Here is a 24530-nt window from a genome sequence, read left to right as displayed (position 1 = left end):
CAAAGCCTTCAGTCAATTATGAAGTGCTATCAGTCCAAGGAATGGGCAGTTTCTGGGAATTCAGGTTCCCTAATAACATTCAGAGAATCCTGGAATGGTTTGGGTTGGAAGGGACCTTAAAGTCCATCCAGTCCCACCCCCTGCTATGAGCAAGGACACCTTCCACTATCCCAGGCTGCTCCAAGCCCTGTCCAACCTGGCCTTGGACACTACCAGGGATGGGGAAGACACAGCTGCTCTGTGCCAGGGCCTCAGCACTCCCACAGCCAGCAATTCCTTCACAATATCCCATCCATCCCTGCCCTCTGGCAGTGGGAAGCCATTCCCTGTGTCCTGTCCCTCCAGGTCCTTGTCCCAAGTCCCTCTCCAACTCTCTTGGAGCCATTTTAGGCCCTGGAAGGAGCTCTAAGTTCTTCTTGAAGCCTTTTATTCTCTCCAGGCTGAGCATTCAAAAACTGTATGTGAATGTGCGTAAAGGCTTTCACGCCGTCATTGAAAAAGCCAATCTCAATCTCCAGAATTAAAGATTAAAACAGAATGAAATGTTGGCCCAAAAATGTCAGTCTATCTCATCCATCAGGACAGACCTGATCCAAAGGCCATTGGCACTTCCCTTTGGACTCTTGTCTGTGCCTGTGCCAACTGCTGCCAGCTGGGCTCTGCAGCATCTGAAACCCAAATGTGACACCCTTCGAAGTCAGAAAAATGGCAGTGGACGGTGATTTCCAGTGGCATCACTGGTGATGGCATCAGGGAATCCCTGGCAGAGCAGACACCCTGGGACAGCCCATCTAATTCCACCAGAGGGAGAAGCTCGAATCTTGCAGCAGTCCATGGTTTTTCTCCCTCCACTGCAGGCATCCTAAAGTTACCCCACACTCACGGCTTAGTCACATCACTGAAGGGAGAAAGACCAGCGCCAGCTTGGATATGGCTTGGAGCAACCTGGCAACCTGGTCTTGTGAAAGGTGTCCCTGCCCATGGCAGGGGGTTGGATGAGATGGGCTTTACAGGTCCCTTCCAAACCAAACCATTCCATGACTCTACGATGCCCCTGAGATCTCAGCTCTCCACCTACTATCCTCATAGTGAGAGGTGACCTTTCCCACCCAGAGGAGACATTTCCCATGCAAACGGGGAAGGAGCCCATGGCAAGGAGGCAGGCTCTTACCGATGATGCCGGTGTAGGCCAGCAGACAAGCAGCGTAGCTGTCCCTGCGGCAGCCGCTCGCAGCCTGCGGGGACGGCTGGCAGTTGAACTGGAATTCTGCGTAGCGCGACCTGATGGAGCCAGAGCACAAAATGGGACATATTACCACAGGTAACTGGGGCCAAAGGGGATGTAACAGCACACCTGTGGTGTTCACAGAAGGGAACACGTTTGCAAAATGCTGCTGTAGGTGTTGTTCAAACAGTTTGAACAAACGTCCTTTTACAATCCCCTGCACACCCCAGCAAACCCAGGAGGAGGTTCTGAACAGGTTCTGCAGTTAATGTTTTACAGGCTTCCTTCAGGACTGCAAGAAAGGTCCAGTCTTGGAAGAAATGTTTGTTTTCTGTTGTGTGAGGTTGGTTTGTGAGAGAAGAGCTCTTACCAGGAAGGAAATCAGTCCGTGTTGCCATTTTCTATCTTTTGCATAACAGCTCTGCCTAAAGACCCCAACCTTCCTTTTTAGTCTGATTTGATGAAACAGAGAATTGCTCTGGTCCAGTTTCTCTCTCTAAAGACTCTAAATATAGCTGAGATCATCTCAGATCAAGGGAAATATCCAAAGGTTCAGATATGAAATGTTCTACCCACCACCACAGCTTCTGCTGCAGATGCCCATTCTCAGGAGAAGGACTCTGTGGAGCCTGTGGAGCAGGCAAATCATTCTGCCAACCAGTTATTTGCCACGTAACTCTTTAGGCATGAGTCAGCTCTTGGCACATGGTGGTGTTTGGAGATTGTAGGATATCTGAGACATCAACACAGGGCTTTCAGGCAGGACATAGTAACAGCTGGAGATCCAAATCCATCTCAACGTTCATTCTGTGGCCAGGCAGGAAGGGATTTTACACGGCATTTGAGCTGCTTAGGAAACTCATGCAAGCACCAGCACTGACAACACTTGAAGGGAGGGCTCTTTCTGTGACAACCTGCACTGTAGGACCTGTGAACTGAAACCTCAAATGTTTACCCTGCCTGGGCAATCTCAGAAAAATGGAGCATGTTGCTCCTCCCAGACATCATCTCTCTTCCAGACACGTTGCTCTTGCTCCTGGTCAGTGTCAGCATTCCAATTTGCACTTTCCAGCCCACTTCTGCCCTACACCCTAGTCTTCTTTTTTTTCTCATCTTGTTCCCATATTTGCCCCATACCAACCCTTTTCTCCTCTAACAGGGACAGGCAAAATCTTCTTTCCCAAAGCTTGGAGCATTGTTTAGAGATTTAGAGAAGGGAGATACTGACTACAGATTTTACATAATCCATATTAGTAGAACCCACCCCTCTGAGCTGGGAAGTTCAAAGGGTTCGAGCTGTGCAGGAGCTGCAGGGCAGACAGGGTGAGACTGGGAGCGTTTCACTCCATTTCTTTATAATTTATTCCCAGCTCTCCTTGTGGATTCCACACTGCTGGCTTTGACCAGGTCAAACGTCAACCTCTTGCTCCCTCTGTGTCTCTAGAGGATATTTTATATTATATATTCAGAGGCCAAGGGACCAGATAATTAACAGCTGTGCTGCTTGCAGGAAATAGTTTCCAGTCTCCTGGGGAGCAACACTCTCCCCTTTGAACCTCTTCCTCCCCACTGGGCCCTCTTGTCATGTCAGAGAGAGGGCAGTACCCATCCATTTTGGATTCCCTGGGTAGCCAGGGGACAACATCTGAGCAGGGCCTGGTCAGCCCAGGGGCTTTGCATCTTTCAGAGTCTACTTCTGCATAGTTCAGTAGTTCTCTTGCCTCCATGTTTCTGGGGTGCAGAGTGCTAAGGGTATTTGTACTTCTGTGCCTCCAAGAGGATGCTGCTGCTCTCACCTTCCTTTGTGAAAACACATAATATTTTTATTGTGATTAAAAGATGATGTGCTGGTAGGGGATGGCTGCTGGAAGTTTAGCTCAGGAAGTCCCAAACCCCGCAACAATTAGAGACTGGGACAACACAGGGAGGTGCGTCCTACACTTGTTCTTGTGCTCTTCCCCAGGTGTCTGCTCATGGGGCAGCTGCATTCAGGGCACTGAGCTGGGGCCCCCATGGTGCTGTTATTAACATCTCTCACTGCCAGGTGGGCTCTGCTCCCGAGAGCTGTGTGTGGATTAACCTTCTGGAATATCAAAGACTTTTTGAGAAACAGGGGGGGTGAAAATAGTACAGATGAAGGAAAAGCACTGAAGGGGTACTGCTGTGAGTGTGCACATGGAATGAGTCTGTGTGTGTGTGACTGGGGCTGGATGGAAACAGAGGAGCAAACCAGGCTGGCCACAGCCTGTGCGATGGATCTGGAATGACACTGGGACTCTGAGACTCCTGTTGCAATCACCAAAACATAGAATCACCAAACCACAGAATGATTTGGGTTGGGAGAGACCTAAAAATCCTCTTGTTCCACCCTCTGCCACAGGCAGGGACACCTTACACTAGACCAGAGTGCTCCAAGTGCTGTCCAGCCTGGCCTTGGACACTTCCAGGACTCCAGGGGCAGCCACAGCTTCTCTGGGCACCCTGTGCCAGGGCCTGCCCACCCTCACAGCCACGAATTCCCAATATCCCATCTAAACCTACCCTCCAGTTTCAAGCCATTCACCCTTGTCCTGTCACTTCTTGCTCTTTGTTGTCCAAAGTCCCTCTCCTGCTCTCTTGTAGGCTCCTTTTAGGTACAGGAAGGTGCTATAAGGTCTCTCCAACACTCAGCCTTGCAGCAGAAGGGTGTGTTTTATACATAAATAGATTAATTTTTCTAATTAAATAAGCAAACAAACAAACATGGTTTTAAGGCCTTCACAAGTGTCTGTGGCTGTCAGGATACCTTGGGTGCTCCTTGAGGATGCTGTGGGCTAGGGAAGAGAGACAGTGAGGCAGATGGATTGGTGAAAGTAGCTGTAAGGACCCCTCCCCCATATTCCTGCTTAGTGTGCACCTTCCTGGAACTGTTTCCATAGCAGGTCTTTCTGTAGGACCAAAGCCAAAAAATCCATAGAAAATGGATGATCAGCATGATCAGCATGATCAACTCGCATCTTCTGCCCATTAACATGTTCTGTAGGACACAAGGACATGCTCATGGGAAGGGGCCACTCAGGCACTGACCCGTCAGCGCGTTGTGGTGGGATGGTGCACCCTGGGAGGACCCTGCAGGTGAACATTACCTGCAGACGTAGTTTTCCCGGCAGGAATCCAGAGGCGCCAGGCAGTTGGGCTTGTCCTTGGCCTCGTAGGAGCAGGCAGGGACGATGGTCTGCCGCCGCCGCTCGGCACAGGCCGTGTCGTCGCAGGGGCAGAAGAGCAGCTCGTGGGTGTACTCCGGGGGCACGCGGTCGAAGAACTTGCGCAGAGCCTTGTGGCACTTGGAGCGGTTGCAGGTGTCGGCCCGGGCCAGGCGCCGGATGCAGAAGGAGACGTACTCCGTCCGCAGCCGCTGGCACATCTCATCCACGTTGCAGGCTTTGGCGGCGTCCAGACACCGGTTCACCTGCGTCACCTCGTTCTCAGAGCCTGTGGGACACGGTGAGGTGGTTTTGCGCTGACAGCAGCACCAGCCCTGAGACCTTCATCCCCACCCTGCTCCCATCCATGGCCACCTCGGTGAGACCACACCTGCTCCAGGAAGGCAGCGGCCAGGGTGAGGTGTAGGTTTGCTCTCTGCGTCCTGGTAGGACCAAATCCCCTTTCCATACTCATGTTTTCCCAAGTGCCACAGTCACATACCAGACTTCACGCCTCAGAGATCACTTTGCCAAGTTTGTATATTTAACAAAATGAATTTTGCTTTAATCTGGGCACCTGGTAACACTTTACTAATGCAAATTAACCCGCCTGAGGCCTCGAAGACAGCAGACATTAGAAAGTGCATCTACCTATGGCTATGAGTGGATCCACTCGAGCGCTGGGATCTCCATTAGTGAACCTTCTGTTTCCACAAGTTGCTCAAGATCAAAGACTGAGTCAGTGGCAAAGCTGGGTCTCTGATACATGCATGGCCTGCACTAATTCCTGGCACCTCAGACTCCCTGTGGCAGGCAGTGAGTTTCTTTAGGCCTCTGGAGGGTCATGTCTGGCCTTGGCAGCAGCTCTGTTTGTTTACCCCAGGATCTGCCCAGCTGAGAGAGACCTGTCTGGGTAGCAATGTGCCCCATCCAGACCAGTCCGACCCAGTATCCCCATGTCCTAAGTAGTGACAGTGCCTTCACAGGGTGGGGTCAAAGGTACCATCCAGCCCCTGGCACCTGATGCTGCCCGCATGTGAGCACACGTGGGTCTCTCCCCACACCCTTTGCAGGGTCACCCTTCACTGACTTCAGCAAAATCACTCTGCATTTCCACCCTCCTAAACAGGAGGAGAAAGAACGTCTCAGTCTGGGTGGGAGAGCAGAGGTGTGCTGTGGGATGCAGGGAAGGTGGAGGAAACCTGCAGCAAGGGGAAAGGTCAGGAAAATGAAGCAAAAACTGTAGTGATGGATGAGAAAAACAGCATCTTCAGTGGGAAAGGAAGGAACTCAGGAGTTTATATGCCAAGAACTTTGTCTGTAAATAGGGGGAAAAGAAGAGGGAAAGGTATTTGTCTAACACTGGTTGTAGGGCTCCTTCAAAGGTGGATGGGGGTCTGTTTTATAGAGGGGAAAAATGCTACAGAGTCCCTGGCAGGCGTCAGTGGAAACATCAGACTGTGTCTGATCAAACACATAAGACAAGGGTCCTTCAAACTTGAGAGAGAAAATGAATTTGAAGCTGGTTTTCACCTCTCTGAATTAAAATCATGACCTGCAGCACACCAGAAGGACTTTCTCCCCAGCAGAGAAAGTTTTTTCCACTGAGGAAAAAAACCCCAGAATGATAAATTCCCAATGCAGAGTCAAGCCCTATCTTTGACTGGGAGTTAAAACCAGCCAGTCACTGCTGACAAGTATTAAACACTGACAGTCTCCCTGAGCACTTCAGAGCTGGCTGCCCTCCTTTATATCCCTGACTTTATCAGATGCTCCTTCTTCCAGCATTTATTTTTCCCCTCCTGTTGCCCCCGCTGCTTACAGTGAGCTGGAAGTCAAATTTCAAGTTTTTCAGTTATTTTATGATGGGTGAAAGTTTTGCTTGGTGCATCCCCATCACTAAATACTTCCTTTTAGAAGTGCCCAGAGATGAATATTGTCAGAGCATTGGTTTATGCTGGGGAGCTGCCAGCTAACATATAGGAAACAGTTACTTGGAAGGGTTTCATTACCCATTCAGCCAATAAATCACAGGGAACATGCTGGATTTTCTCCTCTTCCCACGCAACACCAGCGGATGTGCTTTTTAAATCACTGCTACAATCAGAGTGGAGGGATCCATTTGTACAGTTTTGATAGTGGCCACATATTGTTTTTGTAAAATTTGGTTTAATGTACCTGTTGCTTTCACTTGGCCTATGGTCACAGAGGTGTCTGAGGTTTCAACAAGTTCTTGGGATTTCTTTTTGGTAGATTTGAAAGAGGGTCCTTTGTCAGTGTTGACCATATGACCCTGGACACTGGGCAGGCAGAAGGCAGCAGGTTGTAAGTTATGTTATAGAAGATTTTGATTAGTATAAACAGAGACAAAAAGGTTATGAAATTTTGTGTCCCTAAGTGGATGCCAAGTCCTCTGAAGAATCCCTTCTGATCTCAGCCCATTCGCTTTGCTGCACAACCATTTCAACTTGCTTTAAAACCTGAGAGTGTGCTAACCATGCACAAAAATCCCCATCCCTAGATTTCCCCACGCTCTGAAGCTTTCTAGGACTCAGCAGAAAGAAGGGGAAAAACTCCAGTAAAGAAAACCATGACCCAGCAAACAAAATTCCCTGTCCACGTGCTGATGCGCCAGGTGGAGCCAGTAAGAGTGAGGTCAGGGAGCACCTCCCCTCCCCTCTGCTCCAGTTGTCCAGGGCTGGTGGGTTAATTTGCTCCTGGACATTCTCACCCAACAAGTGCCTGGCCATGGTGGGGACTGCACATTCACCAGCTGCAGGGACATGCTGCTCCTTCCTTGCTTGGGTGCACTCCAGCTGTGGCTGTGACCCCAGAGCAAGGCGCACATTTGGAAAAGCTGTTTGGGCACATCTGCCAGAGACACAGGAGAAGCACATTACCTGCTCCCAGACAGGCAGATTGGTAAAGCTTCCCCAGGCTGTGGTGCATAGGCTGGCTGCAGCAGCAGCCGTGCCACTGGTGATGGACGGGGTACTGGCGGCCACACTGACCCTTGAACTGCTGAGCCCTTGAGGAGTTAAAAGGTGTCAGGCAGCTCTGCTCAGCTGTAAACAGGATTATGATGTGGAGCAGAACATGGCTCTGGGTCCTGAGGTCGCCCTCAGGGCAGGTGGATAAAGGCTGTGGCTGGCATCAACACATAGGTTGAGTTATTGACCTTTTTTCCTGTGGAGTTGGCTCCTGTGACTGATGTGGAAGCACCTTCTCAAACCTAACAACACCCAAGCAGCTCCTGTTTGATGAGGTGTTTGCATGGAACAGATCATCCACCTGCTATGGAGAATGAGTCTGCCTGGGATGGGTCATTGGAAGGGGTCTTTGTACCACATCTTTAAGTCCCAGTCCTTCATGGTAACACTGACATCAAACACCCAAAAGACAAAAATCACAAGTGGCTTTTCCCAGAGCATGTAACAGTTTAGCAGAGGAATCAGAGGCAACTCCTTGGAAAAACAATTGACAGACCTGATCCATGCAGTGCTCACAAGGGAGCAAAAAGGATTTCCCTGTCTGTAGTGCTTGACCCCAGAGCCAGCTCCCTCCCTCCCTACACCCGGAGGTGTAAGAGCATCGTCCCACGCACCTACCTGCAGTGATGGATGCCAGCCGGACGTAATCAAAGCCCCTGATGAACGGCTCATAAGGGGAACTCTCCAGAACATTCATGCCTGGGGAGAAGAGAGAAATTGGTGAGAAGGCAGATGAGGCTCCTGAGGGATGGCTGAGATGCACAAGGTTCCACATCTGCAGCGAAGGATTGTTTGGTGGGTCCAAGTGGACTGTGCTGTAAAGGCCACAAGCAAATGGACAGAGTCATGGGAACAGGTATGGGCACATCCTTGGAGATGGGAATAGAATGTAACTGGCTTTTAAAAATAGATCTCAGTTTTGGAGTCAGGCAGTCTGTCACGGAACTGTTGAGTTGCAACTCTCTGTAGCTCAAGCCCTGCAGCACTCCACAGGCATTGCCAGAGAGGACACTAGGCTGTACCACAGGCTCCTGCTCATGGGCAGAGTTCAGACCACCAGCTCCCTACATACACAGGGCTTCCATCACCATTACTGCTGTTTCCCCCAAGTCCCTTCCTGGGTCAAAGGTCCTCAGCTCTTTTTAGGACACAGACAGAGCAGTGCACAGGGTTATGTGCGTGACAACACACTCCATATTTACTGTCATCTCTCCCTTTCTCCTTGCCAACAGACTTTTCTTACTTGGCATAGAGATAATGACCCACAGCTCCTGCAGAAACTTCCTTAGTTTTTAAGTCTCTGGGAAGCTGATTTTATTCAGCTGGTGCTTCCCTTTCATCTGTGCAATGGTCTGTAATGCCCCATCATCTTGATGGATACCATAGAATATTATGGGAGCAAACAGCTCAGTATCTGTTGGTTTTTTTATTAGACATTTAGATGGATGTGGACAGCAGCAGCAGATGTACTGGCTGGAATAAAAGGGCTATCCCCCCTCACGCTCCGGGCATATGCTGGCCTCCAGCTGTGGGCAGGAAGAAATGGCTCCCAGTGTCCACAGCCCTGTGCAATTACCACAGGTGCATTACAGGGCAGCTTTACACCTTCATTGAAATCTCTTGCATCGTTACTGACTGGAGAGGGGCCCATTTGTATTTTCCAGCATAGCAGTTTTATGTCCTGATGATAAAGCACCTTATCAGAGAATTGTTATCCAGTTGTCATCATGTTATTGTGCCTCTAAATGGGAAGGTGGCTAAACTCGGGTGTGCTCAAGAGAAGCTGAGTAAATAGTGTGCTTTGTAAATTCCCTGAGCACGCACTTCCACAATTGCTTTTGCAAGAGGGCTTCTAGGAAGCTTTTTGCAGCCTCCTGGGTATGTCTGATTGAGAAACAAAGCTTTACACAGACCGTGTGGATTGGCTTCCCTTATCGGTCAATTAAACATGTGTAAGGACTCTGAAACATGTGACTGCTATGAAATATATCCCCCTGGGGAAATTAAGGCAAGGAAATCAAAAGTTTGGTGTGTGAATCTGCATTGCAAATGAAGTCAGTTGTTTGCAAGAGTGTGGGGCTCAGGACATGAGAGTGGAGGAGTAGAGTTGTTGGCAGCCTCCAAGAACAGCCCTCTCCCAGTCATTCCCAAGGTGGAAGTCCCAAGCCATTGGGCAGGGAGTCCATCCAGCACCAAACTCCTATTCTGCATCTGGAGAGCTACAGCTGGCCCCATCTGCTCTCAGCACTCCTTGCCAGCCTCTCTCTCCTCTTCCTTCTAGTGGAAGGTGTCCCTGCCCATGGCAGGGGCTTGGAACTGGATGGTCTTTCACATCCCTTCCAACATAAACCCACCCTCTGTGTCCCAGAGCTGGACATCCTCACGACAGCAGTGTCCTACAGAGCCATGTCACAGGTGACCTGTTTCCAAAGTCTGAGCTTGAAGGTCAGCTGGGAAGGAGTTGTGATGCCGCTCACTGAGCTGAATGGAGAAGCTGGATTGCCACCTCTTCCCCAGGCTTCACTTCAATGGAAACAAATCTGGCACATAATTATGGGAAAGACCAGATACTGGAGAGTGCTGAGCTCTTGTATCTCCCCAGTCCGTTCACAGCACCATGCTCTGCACCCTGCAAGCTGTGGCACCTGAAAGCTTCCCAGGAACTTGATCAACCAGCTTCCATCCTGGCAAGCCTGTGCACTGTAGTCTCCATCCTCTTTGTTTTGCTTGGCCTTTTGGCCTGTGGTCTCACCCCTGCACTTTTCCTTTCAGGTTTCAGCCAGCAGTGTTTTATTAATCTATTTCACAGCCCATGGCTGGAAGGGTCTGTTTTATTCCACATTTTAATTTTCATGGTGCATAAAATACTCACCAGCCTGACAAGGAAGAGTTATGGCCACTGAGGTGCAATTTTATGGTGACTCTTAAAAAACGTCAAAATCCAAACTTACTGAATACTGGCTCTGGGAACACTTTAAGTTCCAACTCGATGTCACCAGCCCCAAATCTTCACTAACCCAAAGACACTGGTGCATTTGAGACATTCTAAGAGAGTGATTTTTTTGACATTCGGGCTGTTTTTCCTCAATGCCTGTGCTTTATGTAGTGTTTCTATAAAATCTATGGTGTTCGTGGTCTTGGTTAACATACATAGATGAAAAATATGCTGTGTATTTCTCCAGCGAAAGATCTCAATGTATATTGGATATGTCCTAAAAGAGAGGTTGGGTTAAAAAGAAAAGGAAGGAGGCATCTTAGGTTTTCAGGACTGCTTTCCCCAAAATGTCAAATACCATGGGGATCAACAGCATCATCGCATCTCCTGAGTTGGAAGGGGCCCACAGGGACCCTCAAGTCCAACTCCTGGCCCTACACAGGACACCCCAACAATCCCACTCTGTGCCTGACAGTATTATCCAAACGCTCCTGGAGCTCTGGCAGCCTCGGGGCCGTGCCCATTCCCTGGGGAGCCTGGGCAGTGCCCAGCACCCTCTGGGGGAAGAACCTTTCCCTGATACCCAACTCAACCTCCTCCAACACAGCTTCATGCTGTTCCCTTGGGTCCTATCAGTATGTCTTGAGACAGAACAGGATAACACAGCAGTATTTTGAAGCAATTTCAGAGCTGGGGAGCTCTGTAGAAAGGCCCATGAGCAATTCCCTTTTAGGAAGATCAATCAGAAATTTTTCTGATCCATTCTACTGACCTTCCATCAGCGTGTGGTGGATGCTCCAGTAGACACTCAAGCAGTGCTTCTCCTTTTTCATGCCCCGCTTGCACTTGCAGCCGTAGAGCTGGCTGGAGAGCAGGGCCGTCACGGTGCTCCGGCACTGGCTCTTGGCGTCGGGGCCCAGCTTGTTGGCGCCATTGCCCGCGATGCACTGCCGGAGCGTCCGGAACTTGGCGCTGCACACGGGGTCGTTGGTGCAGGACTCGCCTGCTTGCAGGCAGTCCCTGCTCGAGCCGACAGCTTCCGCCATGCCTTCTGCAAGGAAACCGGAGAGGAGCTGTCAGGGTCATGGAGCAAGCCCAGGTGGGAAATGGACTGTGTCTCCCACAATCTCCTTCTTCTAGGTTGCCCAGGGAAGTTGTGGATGCCCCATTCCTGGAAGTGTTCAGGGCCAGGTTGGATGGAGCTCTGAGCAACCTGGCACAGTGGAAGGTGTCCCTGCCCATGGCAGAGGGGTGGAACCAGATGACCTTTGAGGACCCTTCCAAGCCAAAGCCATTCCATGGTTCTATGACAGGACCAGCCTGGTAGCAGGATTATACGTGACAGAAACTTGATCAGTTCCTGGTGATTGATTTTCCCTTCTTGAAGCACAAAAATATTTTCAAAGTCTTTCTTCCCCACCTCTCTCCCTTATTTCTGCCTTCCAAATTTAACAGTAGCCCAATGCTATGGAGACCCTGGCCTCTGCTCCTTGAACATGATTTAACTGTGCCTACACCTTCCTGGAGCTATAAATGGCTCTGTGTGGGTGTTTTGACATGTAGTCAGCCCACATGTGTCCCAGGAGTTGGCCCTTGTTCACTGCTACCACCTCCCCAGGACTCCCACTGCTTCAGTCTTGGCTTTTTCCAAGCTTTTGTAAATTCTCTTCAGAGTTCCTTTACCAATACAAAATTCTCTGTTCCCCATTTGGAGAGGAGAGCCCAAAGCATGGGAGGAGGATGTTACTGCTACATGTACACCAACAAATTAGTTCATCAGGGCTCGGTGGTGCTGTGCCCCAGGGCCTGGAGCAGACCAATCCTGTGTTATTTATTTCTCTTCCTCGCTAAAGCAGCCCGGACACATCCAGACTGACTTCTGGGGTGTGCTCACCCCAAGGCTCATGGCTGCACCGCTGCTCCTGGCAAAGGGCAGGGCCAGTGGCTCAGCCATGCTCAGCAGGACATGGTTGTGTGACACCCAGGTGGCAGAGAGGTGACAGGGTCAGGACAAGGCGAATCTCACCCCTTCCAGCTGGTGTGATGCTCTGGAGCATTTGACGTAGGTCAGGCATGACTGCACCATGGCTTGGGAGAGTGAGGAAGAGGCAAACCTGGTTTATGGAAGGGGAGAATCAGTTCCAGTGCCCGTACAGTAATTTTGGATCCTGCTGTACTATAAAAACAGAAACTGCTGTCATGACCTTGAAGAAGAACTTCTCAAATACTTCCCAAAGGAACTCTCTGTCTCTAACATAACTTGTCTTCCCTTTGGACAGGAACCAGAAGGCTAAGGATAGAAAAGACCATCTGTTTTTGACTCCCTCCAGTGTCTGCTTCTATTGAGACCCACTTTGGAGGATATTAGAAAATCCTGCTTCCTGAGAAAAATGTGAGTCCCTGATCTCCATCCCTGAGGGCTTCATGAAATCTCTGCTTTCTCCAAGACTCTGCTGATCTCTTCATAAAGTCCCCTTTTCTGCCTTCCAACTGCTACCTCTCCTTAATTTCTGCACGTCCCAGTTCAGCACTCGAGCGCAGTATATCCATTTCTGTTCCCTCAGCAGCCACAGTGTGTTTGCTAAGAAGAAGCTGCCTCTGTTGCTCTTGATTAGAGTAGAAAGTAGCAGCTGGAGTTCAGATACTTCAATTTTGTTTATTACAAACTTTGGGTGAACCCACCAGGAGGTTTCCTCCTGAAATATCCCAGTGGAATCTCAAATGAAAAACCTTTCATCTAACTGCAGACTATTTCGAAGTGCCTCATGGCCAACGTCAAGTTTTCAGGTATTTCAAATCTCACACCATCTCAAATTTGAGTTCTCCTGCCCTGATTTATTCATAGACCTGGTTTATTTAGCACTCAAGGCTTGTTTGGATCTGCCAGACGTGGAGAGAGAAATTATTTCCAATATGTAGGAAACTCTGCCTTGGGCTGTCATATACTGAAGAACTTCGAACACAGGGAACCAGTTTCCTTGAAATATCATTTGGGCAATTTGCAATTTCACTGAGATCCATAAAATGAGCTAGAGAACATATCTGAGCAGAATCCATAGGAATAAAGAAACAAGTACTTGGCTTATTTTACTCTGGCTTTCTCCAAAGGATCTCCTCTGAATGAGGATAAAGCCCAGCAGGTTGCATTCTAGAAGAGATGACTTTGTCAGTGTCCTGTCAGCTGCTAGAAAAGTAGGTTAAAATAGAAATTATGACCTTCCTTCCCTTTCTCCGCTACATGAATTGCAGAAGATACTCCCCCAGGATGGTTATAAACACAACCAGCGTGTAAAAGCTGTAAAACACTTTGGGACCTCAATTTAAATAAATCAAACAGATTGACCATTTGAGAGATTTTCCTGCAAAATTTTAAGTAAATATATCCTCAAACGGAGCCTTGCTTCATAGAACAAAGGCCAGGGGTGAGTATTTACAGCCCAAACCCACACCATAAAACACCCCCATTCAGACTTTATGACAGAGGTGCTTGAAGCCACTTGGAGTGTCACGAATGACCCGTTCCGTAATTGTGTCACTTAAAAACCAAATCATTCAGGGGCTTTTATTGTTAGCGATGTCTTTGCAACTGAGACAACATAACACCACGTTTTTCTCCTCACACTGCCCCTGAGAGAGTAATTTTATGCAACATTAAGACAGCACCTCTTAGGGAAAAAAATCTCCCTGACTTATAAAATTGATGGTGCTTCCTAACAGGCAGGGACAAGAGCAGTATTAGGACTTCTCTCCCAAAGATGGAGTGGCCTTTCTGGTTTTGCCTTCAAAAATAGTTCCTTGCAGGCTTTGTGCCGCAGGATTTTCCTCCTCCTTGACTGACCAGGGAATTGGGATACGCACCGAGCTGTGTGTGGCTTGGGCTTTCTGTGCCTCTGCTTTTCTGACAGCAGCCCTTCCAGCTCCCTCTGCTCCCTTTAAAAGGCCATTTGTCTGGAGTTTTATTCCTCACTCGCTGCTAATTTCACGCTGTTTACGGTGGGCAGATGGAGTAATGAGTTTATTTTCACATCCTGTTTGTAGCGGTGCTCCACATCTGTTTCTGCTCACTCTTATCTCAGTGCCATTTACCCAGAGTTACTCCTAAAGTGTGGGAGTAAGAGAAAAACCTGTCTCTTCCCATTTTAACAGACCCTCAGTTCTTCTCATACAGGTGTCTCAAAGTGCATTTTGCTGACCAAGCAGGGCTGACTCTCCTCCAAGGAGATAATTTCCTTCCTCAAGGAAGTGCAGCTGTGCCTGGGGTACAGCAGTGTGAAGGTGATTCCGTGGGGGCTGGAAACAGGGAATAAAATGCCTGGAGAGCACCAACGTGGAGTCCTCTCTCCCTTTCTTACTCAACCAATACTTGGTGTTTAGGAGGAACCACACCAGTTCCACCTGGGGCTCTGGGATACATCCCCCTCCCCTGCAGTTTATATTTGAATTAGGTGTGAATCTTTTTACACTCCTGATTGGAGGGGCTGGAGAATGTCCAGAGAAGGGCAATGAAGCTGGGGAAGGGTGTAGACAGTAAGTCCTATGAAGAGTGGCTGAGGGAGCTGGAAAGGGGCTCAGGCTGGAGCAAAGGAGGCTCAGGGGGGACCTTGTGGCTCTGCACAAGTCCCTGACAGGAGGCGGCAGCCGGGGGGGTCGGGCTCTGCTGGCAGGGAACAGGGACAGGAGGAGAGGGAACAGCCTCAGGCTGGGCCAGGGCAGGCTCAGGGTGGACATCAGCAGGAATTTCTCCATGGAAAGAGTTGTCAGGCATTGGAAGGGGATGCCTAGGGAGGCAGTGGAGGTGTCCCATCTCTGGAGGTGTCCAAGGAATGCCTGGATGTGGCACTCAGTGCTCTGGTCTGGGTGACAAGGTGGAGATCAGTCACGGGATGGACTCGATGGTCTTGGAGGTCTTTTCCAACCTCAATGACTCCATGATTCTGTGATTCACACACAGTTCTACAGAGTGCTGAACACTTTATTTCCATGACAAGCTGTTGACCCCAAAGCATTTGGTGTTTGCTTTTACAATATTTGCAGCTAATAGGAGAATAACCACCCAAAACCTCAAAGAAAGCAACAGGAGTGGTTTATTACCCTTCTAGGTTAGCCTTGTTTTGCCTGCAAAGGTGGATGGTTGTCTTTACAGAAACACAGAAGATTTGGGTTGAAAGGGACCTGGAAGCCCCTCCAGTTCCCTCCACCAGACCAGGTTGCTCCAAGCCCTGCCCAGCCTGGCCTTTGTGCCAGAGCTGGTTTCCCAGCCAGTACACAGGCCATGTAAATGGCTGGGAGAGGACACTGCAAGGAGTACTTGCATTCTGTGCTGGTGTGAGACACCGGCAGAAACATGGGCACAAGACCATCCTGCTGTGCTCAGCTGGTGGGAATGGCCACCACAGGACAATCCTCACAGCCCGGGTCAGATTAAACCGAACACTAAACTTAAAATTAAATCCAACTAAATGTTGGTACTTGCTGATAGGCAACTGTCTGATACACAGAACATTTAAACTTCCCTGGAGCTGTCAGAAACAAGCTATTACAAACAGTTGTCCTGGAGTGAAAATTGATGGGAAATATTCCCAGTAGAAGAAATATGAAGAAATATTCCCAGTATTTCCCAAATATCCATAAACCAATAGTTATGCGTGAATGGGCCCAGGTGGTTAATGCAGGCGGCCTCTGCAAAACCTTGTTTAAACTGTGTTTTCATGTCATGATTTTATAGCCAAATGCTCAGGATCACACAAGGAACAAACTTTCATACAGCTCAAATGTCACGTCCCATTTGCTGCTGAAACACCTGCAGAGCAGCCGCAGTGGACACCTCTGCCACACCTTCGCTCCTTCCCCCAGCCTGCTTGGGAACAGCCCTCCCACGAGATCCCACATGCCTTGTCCAGAACTTAGAGCTGTCACCTGGATTTTGTAGTGCCCAGAAACCTCCCTTGGGATGCCATTCTCCATGCAAGGAAAAGTTTCCTTCCCTTCCACCTGTCTTGCCCCAATCTTGGTGCATGTTCCATGCTCCCAACACCATGACCACTCTGAGGGCTGCCCCAGCGTTAACTCAGAGCAGCTCACCTGAAGAGGACACCACCACTCATTGCTGACAGTCCTCTGTGGACGTCCATGGTTTTACAAACACAACACACACATAATGAGATCCCACACTGCAAACTGATCTTTTCCTAGCGATCCTTCCCAGCCAGCACTGGGGTGGCAGAATTGGCTGAGAGCATCTCAGGAAAGTCTGAGGGTGTTAAAGCAATACTGGAAAGGCCAATGACGTGCTGCGTGTCTCGAGCAGGCATTAAAAATGTGCTGCCCGACTCTTTGTAGTTCTCCAGTTCTGACCCTTGCTTCCACATTGTGAGCACTCTTTTGTCTGTATTTGATCGGTGCCTCCACACAGGACCTTACAGGTACGGAGGAGATACAAATAAACACAGTAACACTCACTGAGTATCTCCTTCTCCTCTAATCGCTGATCCATGTAGAAGATAACCAACCCGCTGTATGGACTCAAACCCAGAAGAAAACATTCCTCTGATCTATCTTGCTGTTTATCACAGATTTATACATGACAAGTTGTATCATGTCTCCATTACCCTTAAGGAGAACAGAATTGATCATGAAAACCCTCATGATGACTTGGGGTGAAGTCTCCCTAGATATCATTACTCTCCTACACTAGCACATCCTTTTTGACAAGGCTTCAGCCTTTGTTTTCTAAAGATGCCTCTGGAATGCCCCATCCTGCTGGACTGACTCAGCCAGACTAATCACCAAATCAGCTATAAACAGTATTCTTATGAAAAGGGGATGAAGATCACGCTCGGTGCCCGGCCTGGTTGCAAATAGCTGTGTATCTATTCTAGATAAGTTTAATCCATCAGACCAGGAAGAAGGCTTAGAACTTTTGAGGAACCATGAAGTCCCAAAGTGGATACAAGTTATTCTGAAATACTGGGTATCTGAAACACAGATCACACAACTAGCTGCAAGTTTTGGCAGAGAAAATGATCCATGTCACATTCATTCCTTGCTGAAATTTGGGGACACCATGATATTGGTGTATTGGGAAGCTTCAGTCCCTGATTTCTGCTGGAACAGAGGTTCTCCCATTCCCAAAGCTGGGCAGTTATACCACACAGGGTGAATGGGGTTTGTGATCACCAGGGTCTTGACACTGGTGCCTAAAAATTAAGCATCCCATCCTGTGGGATAACTGGTGGTCTCTGGATATCAGCTCCTCATATGTCAAGATGAGACCATGTCTAGCATAGAGCAGTAAGGACAACTGAGGTCTCAAGGGCCAGAGGTGATCTTTAAGTACTTAGAGAAGATATGTAAGACTGTAAGTTCCACCTAAATTTGACTTTAAAATGTCCTGGCCAGCGGTAAAGACATAAAGATTCTCTGCTGAGGCTGAGCAAAACAAACTCAGAACCAGGACAGCTCCTTTTTTGGTCTAACTCTGCCTGGGTCTGCTCAATCACATCACCTTGTGATCTTCTTTCCCATCTCTGACCTGTCATGTTCCTCATCCAGAGATGTCCCCATGTGCTGGGCAGGGCTCAGACATGTCCCTATTCACCTGAAAGATGATGGTGAGCAAGAGGTTTGTTCCCTTGTCTTTCTGTGGCTTCAAGTCTAATATTTCACCTGCATACAGAATCATAGAACCATTTAGGTTGGAGAAGCCCTTTAAGACCACCAAGTTCAACCATTCCCCCTGCACTGCCAAGGCCACCACTGACCCATGTCGTCAAGTGCCACATCAGCTGGATTTGTCACACACAAGGGAAATCAAAATTCCAAGTCCTAGATATAAGCCTAAGGTAAGGAACACGCAGAAGGATGTAAGTCTAAGGTGAGGAGCACTCTGCAGATGTCAGAAGCATGGGAAAAGGGGGCTTGGTCATGTGCAGAGGCATGCAAAGACAAATGGAGGTCTCTACATGGGGAAATTGGGATAACCAAGGAGTAATTTAAGCAAAGCCGTATTTGTGCTATCAGCAACGTGCTGGACACTCACAACAGCCTCCCCCACTGAGGCTGTATGTTCAAGTTCCTGACCAGTAATTGCCATGGGGCTGATTTTCCAGTCTTTAGAGGAAAGCAAGTGCTGTGTGCTGCAGCTCCTGGTACAGCGTGGCCCTGGTGCTCCAAAGGGCTGCCTTGCTCAAGGCAGAGCAGCGATAATTGAATATTCTTTAACTGCAGTCACTGAGATCCCCGAAGAGCTCAGTGGTGTGTGGGGTTCCTCAACAGTCCACACCTGGAGCAAGATTTATCTTTAAAAGAAAAGTTTCACTGGCCGATATTGTGATTGGATACTGGAACACATGCTGCTGACTTGTTCTCTTGGTCTCTTTCCTAGACCAACCTCATCATTAAACCCTTTGCATCTTCTCCTTTTACAAGCAAAAATTCTTCTCATGTTGCAGTTTATGCTCATCTGCCACTAAAGCAGCATTCAGGGGTCATCAGCCAGAGAGTCTGAAGTAACTGAGCTCCTCAAATATCATTTGATTTTGTACATGTACTTTTATTCCTCTATCTGTGCATCAAGACAAGCTCAGCTTCCCAGCCCAGATTTGGATAAGCAAGGCAGTCTAATTCTCATCTTTTTAAGCAAAATTTCAGCTAACAACACCCAATGCCTTAAAGGCAGTCTGCTTAAGTCCAGCAGAGTGAGATTCAGATCTTTCTCAGTGCCTGTAATGGTTTTATACACATATAAAATTAAATACCTGAGATTTTTTTAACTCCCTTAGCTCCAGTTTGCTTCAAACCAACTGACAGAAGAGTTCTGGCTTTCACCAACTCTTCAAAATCTTGCAAAGTCCTATTAATTAACTGCGCACTGATGTAAAAAATGACCGCTCTGGAAGCCCATATGCGCCACATAAAGGTTTATTGTTTCCTACAGGGTAACCTAATGTAAGAGTCTCTAATAATGCAGTCTCAGAGTACCATGGACCATTCACAGGTCTACCACATCTGACCCAACACCATTGGTTTTTGTCTCCAAGGCAGAAACTCTTGACAATTTCCACAAATCCATTTCCTCCCTGTGTCCACTTGTGGCCACTGCAGTAGATTTTTCATGATCTCACAGATTCCACAGAACCCCTCAGGGCTGTTGCACTGACACTGCTAATTCTTGCATCTGTACACTGTGCTGTCAGTTACAGAAAGCTCTGATCTGGATTGATATGCAGCTCCCAAACCTCCTTCCAGTGACACTGTTAATGGCTTTCTGCACTGTCTTCTCTTTTGCCACAGCTTCCAGAGGTTTATTCCCGACAATGTTCGAGATCAGAGGAATCTCCTCCACCAGATTTGCACGGCCTGTGCTGCTCCCCACACAGCATTCAAGCCTCAAACACTCCCAGGACAGTGCCTGCTCTCAGCTCTTGTTTTCCTGGTTTACACTACTCAAACTCCATGGATGCAGCTGGAAAATTAAAGCTGAACACCCTCCTGTCTTCTCACAGGTGAATGAGCCATTTCTTTAGAACAGTGAAACTGGGGTCAATTTTTTTTTGAGATCCATTTGCCCTACCTGAATATTTTTCCTTAACATCTCCTGCAGCAAAGGCATCCCTCTATACATGAAGCTGCTTTTTGCAGAGTGTTTGAGGAAACAATTACACCAAAGTGCACAGGAGTTCTGTCACACTGTCCTGAGCCATTCACAGAGGGATTTACTGGCCAGGTGGTTGATCTTCGGGTGAAATATTCAAGATCAGGTTGGATGGGGCTCTGAGCAGTGGGATCTAGTGGAAGATGTCCCTGCTCATTGCAGGGAGCTGCACAGATGACCTTTAAAGGCCTCTTCAAAACCCAGACTATTCTCTGATTGTCTGCCACAGCTTGCCCAAACTCAGGTGCTTGCTTTCCTCTCTTTGGCTGGCAAAACTCCCTGACGAAGCTGGCACTCCTGTTTCACTTGGAATCCTCCAGCACAACATCCCAGAAAGAACAGTCATCTCATTTCATTCTGGGAGCCAAACCCTGCAAATCTTTCTTAGCTGTCAAAGCAGCATTTCTGTAATCACATGGCTTTGGCCAGAGTCTATGTATCAGACTCATCAATTCACTTACACTTTCTCCCAAATATCCCACATTTCTGATTTTAAATTCAATTTCTTCTTGCCATGCCCCACTTTTTGACCCTTTTGCTGCCCTCTCCCCCACCCTCCAGTCTATGTGGATTACAATGTCCTTATTTCTTTCAAATAATTCTTGCATTTTCCTGTAAAAAACCTTAGGAGCAAGTTAAAAACCAGAGGGAAATTTTCATAAGGAACATGTCCCATCAGGGGCATTGGAAACGCGGACTTGTGAAGTCTTCTTGGTCAGGGCAATTTGCAAAGACCCACAAAGGGCAGATCACAGCATGAAAAAAACCCACATCTCCAGCCATTGTCTTCAAAATATCTCCCTTGGTACACAAGGGAAAATATTTTCTCTGAATATTCCTACTGAGTGTTTGGGATCTAATCTCAGTCTGAGAGACTTGTTCTTCTTTCCTGCTGCTCCCAGGGGCAGGCATATTGCAGTGACTTCTGTTTTAAAAAATTATTTTCAGTGCTTGCAGATAGCCCAGACTTCTGCCTCGTGAACAGAGGAGCATTTCTGGAGGCTGAAGCACTGAGGGTTTAGGATCTGACAGCACAGATTCCTATGCCTTGCTCACCAGCGCCATTAAAAACATCTCAACACTGCTTTATTTTCGCTCTTTTTTTTCTTTTCTTTTCAATCAGATTCCTCTTTTTAATGGCCCCACGCGTAAGTCAAACCTCACCTATCACTTAGCTGTGACCCACCCCCACTGCTGAGGTATTTTATTTTCAGTTTATTGAAGTTTTAGCCTAAGGTAACCCCCCTTTGATCCCAGCACTCCTTTTTCCCCGGTCACCTGGCAGTGTGTCACTTTCCTGCTCCAGGTACCATCCAGTGATTCACATTCTTTTTCACATTCACAAAGGTCTTTCCATCTGTCGTAGCCTCTGGCTGCAGGAGTTCCTGTGGAGGAGCTGTTAACTGAGAGAGGTGATGGAGCGAGGCTGAGGGTGAGGAGAGGGACAGCTGTGCTGGGGATCCATTGATGGACAGGTGCTCACTCGTAAACTGGGAGCAGGAATGGATCTGGCACTCATGGCATGGGTTTCTCCCTCTCTAACATAACCAAGAGCAAGACCTTGACCTTCTGCGGTGGCGCAGGTCAGAACATGTGGTGGGTGATGAGATGGGCAGGAGATAAAGTAATTTGAGGACGTGGACCCTTTTGGGCAAGACCTTCAGAATGACATCCAGGCTGCTTCTGTCATGTCCCACCACACCCTCCATAGAATAAGAGATTTTCCCCTCCAAATTCTGCCTTAAAATCCATTTCCCCTCATGCCACAGAACTGCTTATACAGAAATACATTCTCCCAGGTGTTGCTGGAAACTGTCAGAGCTTCTGTGTAGATCAGCTACAAGCAATGGTAGAAAAGTAACATCTTTATCTTCCAACTCTTATGAAGAATGAGATCCCAAAGGAGTGGACAAAGAAATGCCCTCTTTAAAGAACCAGGCAAAGGTACCAGATAACTCATAGATCAATCTCATGGATAAGACTGTCCAGGAAAGTGGGGGGTGATGTGTGATTTGACCTCTCCAAGCTATTTGGCACAGGTCCAAATGAGGTGCCATAAGAGTGAGTGGCCTCTGAGCAGTCACAGCCAAGTGGGTGCTCATGAATACAGAGCTCCAAAACCAGAAAAGGCACATTTTCAGACTAAGAAGGTGTCTGACAGTCTGTCCTGAGTCTGGTACTGTTCAATATTCCCATAATGACTCCAGTGATGGAATAGAGAATAGATTTCTGTAATTTGTGGCTGACAGAAGACAAGGAGGGGGTCACAAGCAATGGGCAAGACAAGACTGGAATTCAAAATTATCTTGGTCTGTTTAAGGCAGTGTATGAAATCAGGAGGATGACACTGACCAGAAGCAAAAGTGGCACTGGGAGATGTGAGTGTGAAAAGACAGGATGGAAAAGCAAACCTAGGAAATAGAAGCAAGGGAGATATAACCATGGGGTGAGAGGAGGTCACAGGCTGAGGAGGTCACAGGCTGAACACGAAAAGAAACAGGATGAAAAACAGAAACCATGTGGTGTGGGACATAAGTGGTATGTGTTTATCACATGAAGCAATTATTCTGCACTTCTCAGCTCCAGTAAGGCTTTTGCTGGAGTTTTGGTCATCCTTTGATGGGACAACACAAATTAAGGAAGATTACAAGATCCCAGAGGAATTTTATTAAAATTATAAATGGTTTGCAGGCTGAGGTGAGGATGAAAGAACAGGATTTGTGTAGTTTAGAATGAAGGCTGTGAAGAAACAAGATCATAACACTCAGATACATTAATAAGACATTTTAGATGTGGACAGTAATATATATCCCTCCACTGTCGTGGGACATAAGATGAGAAACAATTCTGAGTAAATGTGCAGCAAGGAGATTTAGTTTGATATTCAGAAAAAAGTTATATGGGAAGTTAAAAAGTGGAACAGATTATGGAGGGTCTGTTTAATCCCCAGCAGTGGAATTATTTACAAAAGCACCTGTCAGAAACAACTCCTGCATCCCCCCTTCTCTGCTGGAGCAGCAGGTGTCATGCACACGGTCCCTTCCCGTTCCCTGTCCCCGTGGCACCGTCCATGGGAGACCTTGTGGCTGCTGTGGACTTGTGAAACGAGGACGGGCACCTCCAAATCAAACAAACCACACTGGAGACAGGCACCAATGGAAGGGGAATAAAGTCCATGCGAAGTGTGGCTCTCCCAGAACAAGGCATCTCCCTGCTCAGGGCCAGGCTGGACCGGGATAGTGGAAGGTGTCCCTGACCAGCACTCCCTGGGTAGCTCTTCCCTGGCTCACCAGGCTCTAACACAGCTCCCAACACTGTTTTTATCCACTGGCTCCCTCCAAATGCTGACACTTCCACCGAACTGCAGAAAGGTGGCTGGATTTTTAAAGCACATACAACACCTGCTGGAGGTCTGTGTCCTCCTCTGCCATCCTTGCCAGAGATCTGAGGGAACTGCTGTTCCAGGGCAAGCTGAGCCCATTTGCTCACTCTGCACCCTCCTTTGTGTCCAGAGCAGCTTGGAAGGCAGAGCACGCAGCATCCCCTTGTCCACTCTGCCAGTAACAAAATAAGGGCAATGCCTTCAAAGACGGAGTTCTCGGAACACAGAGTTCATCAGGCTCTCCGGGGGAGTTGTGATACCCACTGCATCAAACAGCCCTAAAATCGTGTGATGCTGTTGGTTCAGCAGGGTCCAGGAGTCATTTTCAGGTCCCTGTTCTTGCTGTAGAGAAGTGAGGAGAAAATTACGTTTTCCTTGTTTGATCTCTGGCACTTGCTGGATCGGAAAAGTCCACGGGTGTTGAGTTTGAACTGATGCCAGACTAACAATTGTTAGCAAAAATGGACAGTATTTGGATCCTGCCTTCAGTGGTTTCAACAGTCTTATCTGTCCTGCACATCATTACGTATAGCAAAGCACTGGAAAACCTTCCAGCTCTGCCTGCAAAACACAAAAGCAGCCAAGCTGGGCCAAGACAACTGTGCAGACCTTGAGTATTCGTTGCTAAGGACAGAATCTCACCCATTTTTAAAGGGTCGTTTATCAATGAACTCTCTTCTTAATGTACCTCTTTGAAGCACTTAAATGCTCTGCACTGCATGGTTATGATGGGGATCCCAGCCATATGTCAAACAGGAACTGTGACCCCTTTTTCTGTGATTAAGTTCATTTTTGTTCCATCCACTTTTTTTTGTATGTGATTAACTGGTGAATAAAAAGGCTATTTTTTATTTTTCTTTGCAGGGGCTGAAGCAGTTTTAATCATATATAATTCAACACTTGCTATGTGATTTGCATTCCCTGCTTTAAGATGGATTTGGCACTAAACAAGCACTCAATTATACTCCCCCGCCTCTGTTTTCTCTGGAAGTTGCAAAATTCATTCAAACAAAAGCTAAACCCTCCTGAAGATTTATGAAGATTAATGATGATTGAAATCAAAGAACCAAGATTCTTCTCCTGATGTTACGAAGCCACAGGGCTACAATGCACGTCCTCCAGTGACACTTTTCCAGGCAACCCTGGGTTCAAAGACAAAATTGA

The 24530-nt window shown here is 47.9% G+C and overlaps 1 protein-coding gene across 1 annotated transcript in view; it reads right to left on the bottom strand.

Annotated features, from left to right (window-relative positions):
- LOC309573539 (GDNF family receptor alpha-4) overlaps positions 1–24530 on the bottom strand; it is a gene marked incomplete at both ends in the record, with an annotated part of 63861 nt that overhangs the window by 3023 nt on the left and 36308 nt on the right. The window contains 4 exons of the mRNA XM_082282581.1: positions 1172–1281; positions 4351–4696; positions 8016–8096; positions 11105–11383. Coding sequence (XP_082138707.1) covers positions 1172–1281; positions 4351–4696; positions 8016–8096; positions 11105–11383 — 816 coding nt within the window. The remainder of the gene's footprint in view (positions 1–1171; positions 1282–4350; positions 4697–8015; positions 8097–11104; positions 11384–24530) is intronic.

This window comes from Coloeus monedula, assembly GCF_965178545.1.
Source record: "Coloeus monedula genome assembly, chromosome: 5".
NCBI classification, from domain to species: domain Eukaryota; kingdom Metazoa; phylum Chordata; class Aves; order Passeriformes; family Corvidae; genus Coloeus; species Coloeus monedula.
Note: the sequence above shows the minus strand (reverse complement) of the source record. Positions and strands in the feature narration are given on the sequence as shown.